The sequence below is a fragment of the Zootoca vivipara genome, chromosome 11, assembly GCF_963506605.1.
Source record: "Zootoca vivipara chromosome 11, rZooViv1.1, whole genome shotgun sequence".
NCBI lineage: Eukaryota > Metazoa > Chordata > Lepidosauria > Squamata > Lacertidae > Zootoca > Zootoca vivipara.
The window spans coordinates 42,732,190-42,746,597 of NC_083286.1; the positions used below are offsets into that span (position 1 = coordinate 42,732,190).

The 14,408-nt window shown below is 43.2% G+C and overlaps 1 protein-coding gene across 1 annotated transcript in view; it reads right to left on the reverse strand.

Moving 5' to 3' along the window:
* Positions 1 to 14,408, reverse strand: part of ITGA1 (integrin subunit alpha 1) — a 69,745-nt gene that overhangs the window by 36,672 nt on the left and 18,665 nt on the right. The window contains exons 5-9 of the mRNA XM_035100484.2: positions 12,333 to 12,447; positions 7,774 to 7,901; positions 4,457 to 4,605; positions 3,535 to 3,685; positions 2,367 to 2,532 (exon numbers count right to left, since the gene is read on the reverse strand). Coding sequence (XP_034956375.2) covers positions 2,367 to 2,532; positions 3,535 to 3,685; positions 4,457 to 4,605; positions 7,774 to 7,901; positions 12,333 to 12,447 — 709 coding nt within the window. The remainder of the gene's footprint in view (positions 1 to 2,366; positions 2,533 to 3,534; positions 3,686 to 4,456; positions 4,606 to 7,773; positions 7,902 to 12,332; positions 12,448 to 14,408) is intronic.

Sequence of the window (14,408 nt, forward strand, 5' to 3'; positions counted from 1 at the left end):
CCATGCAAAAGATTAACAAGAACAGAAGTTTGACTGATATTTAACATGCCAGGGCTTTAGGTCACAGCAGGCCCTGAATCTTGGTTCCAAAGGATATCTGTCAATAACTCAACGCTGTGATCTTCTGGTGTTTCTGCAAATAATATTGTGTGCATATATAATATTTCTGCTGCCTTGTGAGATATTTTCAGGAGAAAAGCCAGAGTAGAGTCCCTAAGGTGATTGGATGACCCCTGTTTGCCTCCTTCTGGCAACTCCTGCAGCCAAGCTGGTGCCAAATGTATTGCTCTGCTTTACTTTAGACCACATCAGCTAGGCCAAAAGGTCACCTGGGCAGCCCAGAGCCTCCCTACACACTGCCCAGGCTTGCATCCAGGGAGGCCACTTTGATGCTGCTATGCAGTGGTTTGACTTCACCCCTGGAGGCACACTCCATTGTCTCTCGAGACAGATGGATGCCAACAATATGTCTTTAGGGTAAAAGTGTCTGTAAGTATAATATGTAGATGTAGGCTGGGTGGGTGGGAGAGGGTATCTGGGAAAGTTGGAAGTGATTGGATAAGGGTTGGAAAGTTTGAATCCTGGTGGGAGACAGTTTAAGAGTCAGTTGAGTTTGGGAATGGGTGGTAGCTGCAGTGAAAGCTGTAGGCAGAGAGAGCATTTGGATGGCAGCAGGATTGGTTTGATACGTAGCACCAGCATTGTTATATCAGTCATCCCTAGGGATGCGGGTGGCGCTGTGGGTTAAACCACAGAGCCTAGGGCTTGCTGATCAGAAGGTTGTCGGTTCAAATCCCCACAACGGGGTGGGCTCCCGTTGCTCGGTCCCAGCTCCTGCCAACCTAGCAGTTCGAAAGCACATCAAGCGCAAGTAGATAAATAGGTACCGCTCCGGCGGGAAGGTAAACGGCGTTTCCGTGCGCTGCTCTGGTTCGCCAGAAGCGGCTTAGTCATGCTGGCCACATGACCCGGAAGCTGTCTGCAGACAAACGCTGGCTCCCTTGGCCTATAGAGTGAGATGAGCGCCACAACCCCAGAGTCATCCACAACTGGACCTAATGATCAGGGGTACCTTTACCTTTACCTTACCACAGGTCTACGTCAAAAGTGGAAAATGTTCAGGTACTGTGGTGGCAGCAGTAACAGGTTTTATATCAGAGACCCAGCTTAAATCCATACATCTTACGAAGAGTGAACAGGTGCGTTGGGGCGAGTCTGAGTAGTGCCAGGCACCACGTAGCCTTGTGGGCAAGGTTGGCATGACAAAAGCACACACCCTCCACCTTTTCAGAGATTAGGTTCACTCTTGTATAACCAGGAGATGGAATTTGTACAACATGTTATATTGTTTTGCCCTTTTAATGCTGAAGCTCGTCATCAAATAATTTCCCCTTATTGTCCCAACTAGCAGGAAGGTCAGCTCAATGCTATGTTAAATATTTGCTGGGAAATAAAATCCCACGGGTGTTAGTAGCAACCAATTTTCTAGCAATGGTAGTGAGAACCGATTAACCATCTGAAGCTGGAATAATCATTATGTGAATATTTGAGCTGATGGTGTTTACGATATGGTTTGCTTTGTATTTCGCTCTGTGCTTAAGATGAAGGTATGTATACTGGGTGCTTTTATTTTCCTGGCCTCTGGAATGTAATAGATTGATGACTATCTATATAAGGAGGTTGGACTGGTGTCGAATTCAGCACCATGTCAAGGGGCCAATAAGACATAATCCAGACTCAACGGCACCCTGAGTAGAAAGTAATAACTAAAAGTTATGCGAGAAGGTGGTTACAGAAGAGAAAATCAGGGAAGCAAACTGCAAGCAGATACTGCAAGGACACTAAACTGCATTTATGTCATTTAAGTTGATATTGACTCCATTTAACAGCTGAGGAACACTGAGGCATAATATTAACCAACTAGCCTAAGAACAGTTATTGAGTCAGTAGCAGAAAACCCCTGTGTCATCTTCCCTACTAGCTGAATCTGGCTGGGGCTGATGGGACTTGTAGTCCAGAATCCTGCTGCCACATCATGAAAGTTCAAATGGACCGAATGGATCATTGGTCACAGGATTGGCCAAGACACTGTGCAGCATGAGGCAGCCGCTTCAAACTGCCTAATGGTAGGACCAGCTCTGATTAGTCTGGCCTCTTGCAGGAATTGTTATTTTATTGTATTCCTGAAAAATTGAAAAAGGGAATTTCACTGTTGACCCTGGAGTGAAAAGAAGATGAATTCCAGAATTGCCCTTTCTTGCTTCAACTGCATAATGGAAAACGCCAGCAGCAGGAAACCATTTCTCCCTCATGAATATAATGCAGGAACACATTCAAATTAAAGAAAAGAGGCAACCAAAACATACCTTCGAGAGCAAATATTCTCTCTCCAAGAGCTTCAACAATAGTAAGCAGGGCTAATTCATCCGAGACATTGAAGAAATGCTTTTCTGTTGGCTCGCTTGCAATCGATTTTATTTCCTCAACCAATTTTTCAGTGCTTAGGTTGCCTCTGTTGTAGTGGCCAAGAATCTATGGCATTTCCAAAAAAGACATGCTAGTGTTGCAAGGTTTCAAAAAGACATTCCTGTAGCTCACAAGTGGTACCATATGGAAAACTGCAGAAGCAAATACAGGAACCATTGCCTTGGGAGATCGCTTAGCCATGGATGTTATATAACTATATAAATTGCCCTGCTGTGACCAGCCCAGACAGAAACACCACTCAAGTCTGGACTTGGCTTGTGGAGCTCAGCAATCAGGTCGCATGATGGAGAAAGTCTGGGAGGCTCCCATCACTGAACCTTCTGCTGGGATGTGTGTCCTTGGCAGATGCCTGACTATGCCATCTGTTGATGTTGGCCATGATCTGGAGAGCACTGTCCAAGGTTGCAAAGCCAGCTATATTGTACCATTATTGCTTCACTGGCCATTGTAATTTTGAGAAACAATATACCCCAGCAAGGAAAAGCTTTGTGGGTGCCAAATATTTGATTGTAGAAGGGGAGCTGGCCATTTAACAAAAGAAGAACCTGATGGATCAGGCCAACAGTCCATCTAGTCTAGCATCCTTGTCTCACTGTGGCCAACCAGATGCCTATGGAAATCATCCATAAGATCTATATTATAGAAATGTGCTACATGGATTTATTATGGTGGGAACTGGGAGAAGCCCAAAGCTAAACATGTCTATTGCCCAAAGAGGAGCTAAGCTTTGCCAAACAGATCTCCTTGGCCATTGTCTCTATTCAGACCCAAACAAAGAGAATCAAACTTATGTGCACAGTTTGCACAAGCACAAGCACACTCCCTTACTTAGCTGTTCATCTGCAAAGTGAAGAAAATAATATAGATCTACCTTGTATGTGGTATGAATTACTGAGATGATGTAGGCCAAGTGCTACACTATTATTACTCAATTCTGAAAAGATGGTCATGCAGCTAATGTAGCATGTTTCCGGATAAACTTGAGGGGAATGGAAGGAGAACGTTCTATGGGTCTTTAGGCTCCTGAAAGTGCCACCCTTCACTTACAGCAATTGAAAATCTCTGTATATTTTCTTTTTCGCAATCTTCAATCACTTTCTTTAATCGGAAGTTGTCGTGAGATTCTCCATCTGTCACAACTACCATGACTTTCTGGACCCCTCGGCGTGCTCCACGAGCTTCTGTAAAAGCTTCTTTCCTAAACAGTCAGAGAAAGAGAGCAAGGCAAAAGAGAAAAGCAGCTGCAAACATTCTCCCAGCTAACGGCTGTAACCAATTATAAGCAGCAAGTACCAAACTAAGCAGGATCCACAGTAACTAGCATGGCATGCAATAAGTAATTATTTATTAAAGCCTAATACTACATCTGTAGAACCAACAGAATTATATTGGCTGAACAGAGTTTCTGCAACAGGGATGACTAACCTGTTGCCCTTTAGTGTAGTTGGACTCCAACTTCCATCAGCCCCAGCCAGCATGACCACTGGTCAAGGATGATGGGAGTTGTAGTCTAGCAACCTCTGGAAGGTCACAGTCTCCCTATCATTGGGTTGGGGTGTTTGATTTGGTTTAAAATCCTTGCTCAAACAGGAAGCTCACTGGGTCAGTCACCCTTCCTTACCCAGACTTTGTATTATGAATAAATGTAAACAAATGTTCTAAATAAATAAACAAACTTGGAGTTATATCCAACAAAGTCATCCCATTTGTGCAAGTACTTCCACTTGTGGATCAGAATTTTCCCTCTCCCTTCCTTTTACCACAGTCCTCCTGATCCTGCAACCCTACTTTCAGGCAGATAGGCCAAATTAATTCCAGCATCACAGGTCTGCATTACAAATACTAACTTGCACTAAATTGGTGACAGTTTGTGACAATTGGTGAGCATATGAAAAACCAACATGGTAGCTCATGGGGGCTGGTATAGCACCTTAACCTTGATAAATATTGCACTGTATGCAGTACTTACCTTGCTGTATCAATTCCAAGAGCTGTCATGGTTTGGCGTCCTCCCCGCTGACCAATTTTCTTTGCTGCAACAAGCACTTCTTCTGTAGTTGTGTATGTGTTGAGGTTAAATTCATGGGTGACATTTTCTCCATATTGAACGATCCCAACCTATAACACATAAAGTCTGCTAAAGTAAGCATTGCAATGATGGAAGGAGGAGGAGGAGGAGGAGGAGGAGGAGGAGGAGGAGGAGGAGGAGAAGAAGAAGAAGAAGAAGAAGAAGAAGAAGAAGAAGAAGAAGAAGAAGAAGAAGAAGAAGAAGAAGAAGAAGAAGAAGAAGAAGAAGTTTTTTGTACCTCGCCCATCTGACTGGGTTGCCCCAGACCACTCTGGGTGGCTTCCAACAGAATATACAAAAACACAATAGAACTACTCTTGGCACCTGGCCTGACAAGTGGAGGGGGTGCAGGAGAAGGAGACACACAGCAGCAGTCTGCATGCATCTCCTTCTCCTGCCCTCCAAACTGCATGCTTTATGCCAATACCCTCCAACATTTCTCCGATGAAAATAGGGACATCCCATTCCATAATGATAATTTTACTATTTATACCCCACACATCTTACTTGATTGCCCCAGGCACTCTGGGCAGCTTCCAACATATATAAAAACATTATACGGTACAGTGGTACCTCAACTTACAAACGACTTGACAACTGAATTTTTCGACTTACGAATGGGGCAAATGGCCGCATGCTTACGAATTTCTCGACATCCAAATGGAAACCGTGGCGGTTTTAGATAGGGTTTTTTTTACTTACAAATTTTTAGATGGGGTTGCTTCGACTTACAAATTTTTCCGTTTCCAATGCATTCCTATGGGAAATCGCGTTTCCAATGGCACTTTTCAACTTATGAATTTTTCAACCTACGAAGGTGCCTTCGGAACGGATTCAATTCGTAAGTCGAGGCACCACTGTAAAACATTAAACATTAAAAAAACTTCCCTATACAGGATTGCCTTCAGATGGTTCAGGGTTTAGATAACTCCATACCCTCCAACATTTATTCAATGAAAAAAGGGATATCTTACCATACCCTCCAACATTTCTCCAAAGAAAATAGGGACATCCTAAGGAAAGTGGGACATTCTGGGATCAAATCAGAAACCGGGATGGCTTCTCGAAATCAAGGAGGATCATGGAAAATAGGGACACTTGGGAGAGTCCCAACTAAAGAAGTGCAAGGCCTTCGAATCAAGGCCACTCCAGAGCACCAGATTGGGCCCTGAATGGGGTTGCGCAGAGCCCACATCTATGTGCTTATAGTGTGCTCCTCTTGCATTCTGCTCAAGACATAGAAGCCATCTAAAATGTGAAAACTGATTCACACTTGGCAAAAGCTTCCTAATGGAAAACCTGTTCTGGGTAGAACATTTGCATGGATCATATTTGTAACAAATCCTTACATATCCATCACATGAACACATGGCAAGACGTTGCTACTGGTGGCAGCTGCCCCCTTGCACTTTTGGCAGTACAGTTGCACATGTGCGTGCTCATCAAACACACACTGTACGCGAAGTTCCTTAATTTCCCCAACTTCGCTTGTAAAATAAACATGAAACAGAAAAGAAAGATAGATAAACAACTCTCTCCCCACCCCAAAAAATAACCTCTTTCTTCATCTCCACTTGCTTTGATGTTATGGGAGGTTCTTGACTAGAGGTGATCTGTGCAATGTTCCATTAGCATATTTCAAGTTTATGTTTGCCTTTGATATTTTGAGTACACAGCGCTCAGTTGTGGGGTGATAATGCACCTTGATTTGGCATATTTATCTGTTCCTCATCTATTATTAAAAGCCCTGTAACATTGACAGATTGAATATCAATAAGGCCTCTACAGGTTTTATCTTATCGTATTCTTTTATAGCCGGGCCAGTTTGCATTTTTAGTTTAGGCTTTGCAGATGTGCTTCCCAATCAGTTTTATAACCCATCTCTTTTTAGTAAAAAAAATAAAAATCTTTGTTTACTGGCACTCACTGTTGCCATTTGAACCGAATAATGTGAACAGAAGCACAGGTGTTTTACGGTTACAAAAATTAAAATAATGATACCACAGTTATTACTGCGATTATAGAGTTTCACCTGAAGGAAACATGAAAACCACAAACAGTTATGAAAATAAAATGTTAGTATGACACTTCATAGTTATTTTATTACAAATCTGAAACCCCTGACGCAAATTGCAGTCATACCAACCTCCACCTTTGACTATGAGGTTTCTGTTTCAAGTGTGACATGCCTTTACAAATGCGTTACAGCTAAAAGAAAAAGGAAGCAGGCTGAAGTCCAGGGTGCAGGAAGTGAGAAGGAGCAAGTTTACATTATGATCGCAGAAAAGAAACTAGATACAGTGGTACCTCGGGTTAAGAACTTAATTCGTTCTGGAGGTCCGTTCTTAACCTGAAACTGTTCTTAACCTGAGGTACCACTTTAGCTAATGGGGCCTTCTGCTACCGCCGTGCTGCCGCCACACGATTTCTGTTCTCATCCTGAAGCAAAGTTCTTAACCCGAGGTACTATTTCTGGGTTGGCGGAGTCTGTAACCTGAAGCGTCTGTAACCCAAGGTACCACTGTACAAAGATTCTTCCCCCACCAGTTATACTAGAATTCAGGACTGCGTGAACCAGTAACAAAAAAGTACTAGATTTGAGACCCACAACACATAACCTTTGCTCTGCTGTTTACTGAGATCTTTGCTTCCATGTACTCAAATTTTGCCTTGAGACCTTTGGTTTTGGGGTATTTTTTAAAGAAAGGTGACTAAAAATGTAAATAACAACACAAATTCAGTAAAGGGGCTAGATGAACCTCGCTAGGAAAAGAGATCCAGACCCTGGGTGTAGCCGCTGAAAAGGCCCTCTTCTAAGTCGTCACCACACACACCTTAGAGGTAGGACAAGAGAGTCTCTCTTTAAATTTTTAGCACCTAGGCTGCCACATATTGGAGAAAAGTGTCCTTCAGGTCAGTGAAGGATATTTTCAGCCATAACCAACACTTTTAATACCATTATATGCAGAAGTCCTTGTGTTAATGACATGACTTCACTGGATACAACACTATATGCCTGGAACATAAATATCATTGGTTATATAGCTTACAGTGTAATGCTGCACATTTCTAGCTAGAAATTTAATAAATACTCAGAAGTAAGCTTCATCAAGTTCATTGAGACTTACTTCCAGGTAAGTAGATTCAGGACTTCAGCCTTACTCTTTTCCCTTCATCCCCAGTCAAAAAAGGAAGGCAAAATGTGTTTTTTACCATACCTGTGTCTCTTTGGGGCCTATGTCCATATTTCTCAGCAGGCTGTCCAAGAAAGCAGTGACACTCTCCCATGGGTAAATACTGTTGGAGCCATCAAGAACAATAACAAGGTCCAGCTGGGTCTTGCATTCTGCAACGTGAATGGTTGGATCTTAAAGAAGTGCCCCAATGCACCAGGAGGAAATTAATAATGCCTTTAAAAAACCTAAACTAAATCTTAGCTGGCACTCTCAATAACTTTACTTGCAAGGACCCGTCCCCTTTACTTTCTGTGGAAATTATTCTTAGGTAAATATGCTGAAATCACAGGCTGCAAAATTTAATTGTTCGGACTTGATGGCATTACTTATACCTCTTCTACAATCCCATTGACATTTCTTCCTCTGGAGTTAATTTCTACAACTGAGTCTTGCTGAGACTCTAAATGGGAACTCTGAAAGCAGGAGTATATAGGGAGGAAACCTGTGGTCTTCCAGGTCTTGTTGGGCTTCAGCTTCCATCACCCCTGAGTACTGGCTGTGTTAGCTGGGGCTGATGGGAGTTGGCATCCAAAAACATCTGGAAGGTCACAGTTTTCCCATCCCAGAGCTAACAAAGAAGAAGATCCTCAGTTGCTGACCTTTAAAGTCTGAGCCTAAGGCAGTCTGGGAAGCCTGGTTGCTGGGCAAGAGCATTAGGATGACAAAGGTGAGTAGAAAAGTTAATATCCAATTTCCCTGATAGATTATATTCCAAATGCATGTCACTGTGTGCAATAAGCACCACATGCACGCTTGCCAACCAGATAGTGGACATACAGCTGAGGGTGGCGTTTAAGAAGGAACAGTAAATTTATTACAGTAGTGGTACATAGAAGAGGATACTTCCGTTGGGATGTATCTAAGGCAGTGGAAGTGTGAACCCAGATACTTTGCCAGTGGCACACTAGTGCCTTTTCCCTTGTGCTGCTAGAACCGTGTTGCAGGCAGAGGGAACAGCTGGCCTTATCCCTAATGCACTACAGCTCAGGATTTCATTGGCATTCCAAATGAGAAACTACCCAGTTCACACTTTTTGAGCCAAGATGTGAACTGAAGCACAGCTACCCTTTGAAATTCACACTTCCCCAAATTTTGTGATGCTATTTTGCAGCCAAATAATGTGCTGACAAATGCGTATATTAGGGAATGTTTGCATAAAAAAACACATACATATTTTTTTGGGGGGGGGGAACCAAGACGAACACAAAACTGCAAAGGTGATGTTGGGATATGACTGTCTTGGCAGCAGATCAGCAAGGATTCTGACTCCCAGTTGTTTCAGAAAGGGCATTTTACACTAGTGATCATCCTCAATAGATAGTTCAGATGTTTTACACTTGCCACACGTTTTTCAGTTGCTGGCTATCCCAGAGCATGTGATTTTGCACATAAATAAAACACGTGATCCAAGTTGCTGTTACTGGCTGGCTGAAATGTCTGTGATTTCTAATAGAAAGGATGCCTCCAAGATTCCAGGAATCGGAGCAACTAATAACATCCAGCATTTCCTGGCTCTCACGTACTTTGACATGTGCAAAAATGTCTGGGATGGGTCACATATGTCAGGGGGGGGTGCGAGGTATGCAACATTCAAAGTGGCCCTAAGTCAAGAAAACAACTGTTCTGGCTTCTTCAGCTATGACTCAGACAAAACCAAAGAAATATGGTTAGTCTGGCATTACTTATAATTGTCCTCAGCCAGGGAGCAAGAAGAAGAATTGGAGAAAGGAGAAGCAAAACCATATGTTCCCACAGCATGCTCTCTGGGAAACGGATCATAAAGTAATTATGAAAGCAAGACAGTGCATTTCTTCAATGGGATCTACCCCTGGGAATCAATATAAATAATGGAATGCCATTCATATAACAGTAGGACAGGTTGGTAATGTGTTGAACATCTTGCCTTGCAGGCCAGTCAAGTCACATACTGGAAAGGTCCAAGAGAAACCTAAAAACATCTCTAGTAGTGTAGGGTTTATATGAGTGGGATCTGAAATGTACGGTTGCAGGATGAAGTACCATTGTTTAGGAGTCCAGCCACTCCAATCTAGCGCCATCTGTGAATTCCTCCATTTCTAATATTCAGTCAGAGTTCCATAGCCACTGAATATGCCCACTGCTAAAGAGATTCTTTTGGGTCCTCGCTAGGGATGGATGGAACTGTCAATTTTTGTTTCTCTCATTTTCTCATTTTTTTTTCCAATCTAAAGTTCAGTGTTCCACATCAGTTCCTGATTTTTTTCTCTTGTTCCCAAGAAAATCCACCAGCATTTTACTGGGAAGTTCTCCTAAAATATAAATGTCTGCATCCTGTTTTGCCCAGCACATTTTTCCAAAGCATTTCCTCCTACAATAGGCACCCCCAAACTCGGCCCTCCAGATATTTTGGGACTACAACTCCCATCATCCCTAGCTAACAGGACCAGTGGTCGGGGATGATGGGAATTGTAGTTCCAAAACATCTGGAGGGCTGAGTTTGGGGGTGCCTGCCCTACAATAATGCATTTTGTAGGTATTTATTTTTTTACTAAAATATTTGTTTTTGTGGACATTTTGCTCCATTAGATGCCTTTTTGTACACACTGTTGGCTTGAGAACCGCACCTCAAAATTCAGGCAAATGCAAATTTCCAAGGATGGCTGCGTTTTGGTTCCAATTTTTTCCCCATTCCTAATCCTCACCTAGCATTTTCTTTCAAAGGTTTCACATCTCTCTGCAAAGTTTGGGGTTCCCTCAAGCCTGTTTGATATCTTATTTTCTGCATGGGGTGCCCTTTTGGCAACATAACCAATGACGCTCACAGCCTGAACATCAGAAATAGATAGAATGAGAATGCAGCCACCGCCAGGCCATTTTATGCAAAAATACTGCATCTTGTGGAATGCCTTCCCAAGGGAAGCTTGCCTGGCCCCTTGTGAAGATGCCATTTCAGTGCCTGGCACAAACATTTTCCCAGGCCTTTTAATTATTTGAAGCTGTTGAGAACATACATGTTTATAAAGCTCTGTTGCGGTTTATGTGCTGCGTTCCACTGCTGTTTTAAATTGTTGCTGTGTTGCAAATTATTATTGTATCATTATTATATATATTCTGGACTTTTTCTCTTATACGTTGCCCTGCTAGCTGGTGGCAAAAGTGTGGGATATAAATCTGAGGAACAATTTTTTTTAAAAAAAAACATCCTTTGAAATATAGCCATGATGCTTCAGGATGGGTGAGTTCCAGCAGCTGAAAATATGTTTTTGCCATCTAGTCCAGCTTTCTAGATAGAATCACATGTCTTTCTAGGGAAAAGGTGGGTACTACTACTATTACTAATGGTAAAGGTAAAGGTAAAGGGACCCCTGACCATTAGGTCCAGTCATGACCGACTCTGGGGTTGCACGCTCATCTCGCATTATTGGCCGAGGGAGCCGGCATATAGCTTCCAGGTCATGTGGCCAGCATGACAAAGCCGCTTCTGGCAAACCAGAGCAGCACATGGAGACGCCGTTTACCTTCCCACTATAGCGGTTCCTATTTATCTACTTGCATTTTGATGTGCTTTCGAACTGCTAGGTTGGCAGGAGCTGGGACCGAGAAACGGGAGCTCACCCTGTCACAGGGATTCGAACCGCCGACCTTCTGATCAGCAAGCCCTAGGCTCTGTGGTTTAGCCCACAGCGCCACCTGGGTCGGTAACGTAAAGGTAAAAGACTCCTGGATGGTTAAGTCCAGTCAAGAGTGACTATGGGGTTGCGGCACTCATCTCACTTTCAGGCCAAGGGAGCCAGTGTTTGTCCACAGACAGCTTTCTGGGTCATATGGCCAGCATGACTAAGCTGCTTCTAGCGCAATGGAACACCGTGACAGAAATCAGAGCACACAGAAATGCCTTTTACCTTCCTGCCACAGTGGTACCTATTTATCTACTTGCACTGGCATGCTTTCGAACTGCTAGGTTGGCAGGAGCTGGGACAGAGCAACGGGAGCTCACTCCATTGCAGGGATTCAAACCGCCAACCTTCTGATCACCCAAATGTACACATTTGCACCAGAACCAATTTGTTCTGGTTCTTGGGGGTAGGAGAGGCAGTGAAAGTTCCATTTTTCAAGCAAAAATCTTTGAACTGATGGAACAAGTGAGTTAGACATGGCCCCTTGTTTTCAAGGGAGTTTTATTCTGGGATCTAAACTTGAGCAGGCCCTCTCGCACTCCAAATATCAAACAATAGTCAACAAAACAAGTTTATGAGGGCATTTCAAGTCATTTGTCTTCTTAATCTAAAGAGGCACTCAGTTCGCTGTGACTACATAAAGATTATTTTTAGCCTGATCTTCGCTCATGACATAGCATCCCAAACTCTGTTTATGCTAAGCAGCAGCCAGAGGCAGCAAACAGTTTGGTAATATACAGACTATGATAACATTTACTTAACTTGGTAATGCTGGTGGCCTTGAAAAATAGTTTCTGCTTTTTGGTATGCTTCTGTGTGTACATTCGTCTCCCTCGGTGCTCAATAATTTCAGCACGTAGAAGAGCAGCAGTCTCATATACATACCTTGGACAGATGGGGCGATGGAGTTTACAACCTCAAAAGTGGAGCTGACATTGGAGCAGATACCAGTGGTGTAATGTAAGCGCCCACATTTGTAAGCATAAAGAGGCCCACATGCCTTGAGTAAAGGAGAAAAAGGTTACAGTTTGAACAAGTCAGCTTACTTCACAATAATTCCAAGGTCAGGGGATATCACAAAATGGCAGTGTAAAACACATGGCAACACCAGTGTGATGCCACATTAGGAAAACTTCTTGTCATTGCTTCAGTGTTATGATTTATATATCCTTATGTGAACCATTTTGAGTTCTTCTGGTGATGAAAAGTGGTATATGAAAATATAATACAAACGTAATTGTGAGACAAAGATGACCTTAACTACAGCTGGACTGGCTAATAGACGACCCATGAACCAGATCCATTCCCCATAACAATTTGTGAAAATAAAATTTTCCCTCTTATCTCTACCAGATTTTTATCAAGGTAAAAATAAGGGAAACATAACCAGCAACATTATATAAAAACTCAACTTGTAAGAAACAGTTGTTCCATGCTTTGAGTTGTATCTGCCTCACTCATACTCAAGATTGACCCACTGAAGTCAATAGACCTGCTAGGCTAGCTTACTCCCAACATTAATATCATGAGGAAAGAACTTTGTATCACACAATTAACCCTGGGCTGGGGGACCACCCAGAGGTGACAAAGGGGGCAGGGGACAAGAGTATTGGTGATAATTGCCTATTTCCAATACTTTCTTTGCAGAAACTCTATTGGATCCAAGCCCATGCTGCAAAGAGAAGGGATATTTCTTTAAGTTGAATGACTCCCTCCATTCATAGAAGGACTCTGCTGGTCCAAGCCATTATATAAACACATCTACTAAATTTTTTGAAAAGCAGTTTTCTGGTTGCAATTTGGGTACAAGATACTGGAAGAAGAAGAAGAAGAAGAAGAAGAAGAAGAAGAAGAAGAAGAAGAAGAAGAAGAAGAAGAAGAAGAAGAAGAAGAAGAAGAAGAACAACAACAACAACAACAACAACAACAACAACAACAACTTCTTATTTATACCCCGCCCATCTGGCTGGATTTCCCCAGCCACCCTGGGCAGCTTCCAACAGAATATTAAAATACAATAATCTATTACCGTAAACATTAAGGACTTCCCTAAACAGGGCTGCCTTCAGATGTCTGGTAGTTGTTTTTCTCTTTAACATCTGGTGGGAGGGCGTTCCACAGGGTGGGTGCCACTACCGAGAAGGCCCTCTGCCTGGTTCCCTGTAACTTGGCTTCTTGCAGAGAGGGAACCTCCAGAAGGCCCTCAGTATTGGACCTCAGTGTCTGGGCAGAATGATGGGTATGGAGACGCTCCTTCATGTATACTGGACGGAGGCTGTTTAGAACTTTAAAGGTCAGCACCAACACTTTGAGTTGTGTTCAGAAACGTACTGGGAGCCAATGTAGGTCTTTCAAGACCGGTGTTATGTGGTCTCGGGCGGCTGCTCCCAATCACCAGTCTAGCTGCCACATTCTGGATTAGTTGTAGTTTTCGGGTCACCTTCAAAGGTAGCCCCATATAGAGTGCATTGCAGTAGTCCAAGCGAGAGACAACTAGAGCATGCACCACTCTAGAGAGACAGTTAGTGGGCAGGTAGGGACTTAGCCTGCGTACCAGATGGAGCTGATAAACAGCTGCCCTGGACACAGAATTGACCTGTGCCTCCATGGACAGCTGTAAGTTCAAAATGACTCCCAGGCTGCGCACCTGGTCCTTCAGGAGCACAGTTACCCCACCCAGGACCAGGGAGTCCTCCACACCTGCCCACCTCCTGTCCCCCCAAAACAGTACCTCGAGTTGTATCTGCCTCACTCCTACTCAAGACTGACCCACTGAAGTCAATAGACCTGCTAGACCTACTGTAACAAGGTTTTGTCTGTAGATTCATGAGATCAAGGAGTAGATTTTCATCTATACTTCTATACAGTTCGACACCATTTTGAATCAATATGGCAGATGGAACATTTCAAAACTGCACTGTTTTCAACCACTGATTTCAAAACTGCCCTGATTTCCCCTCG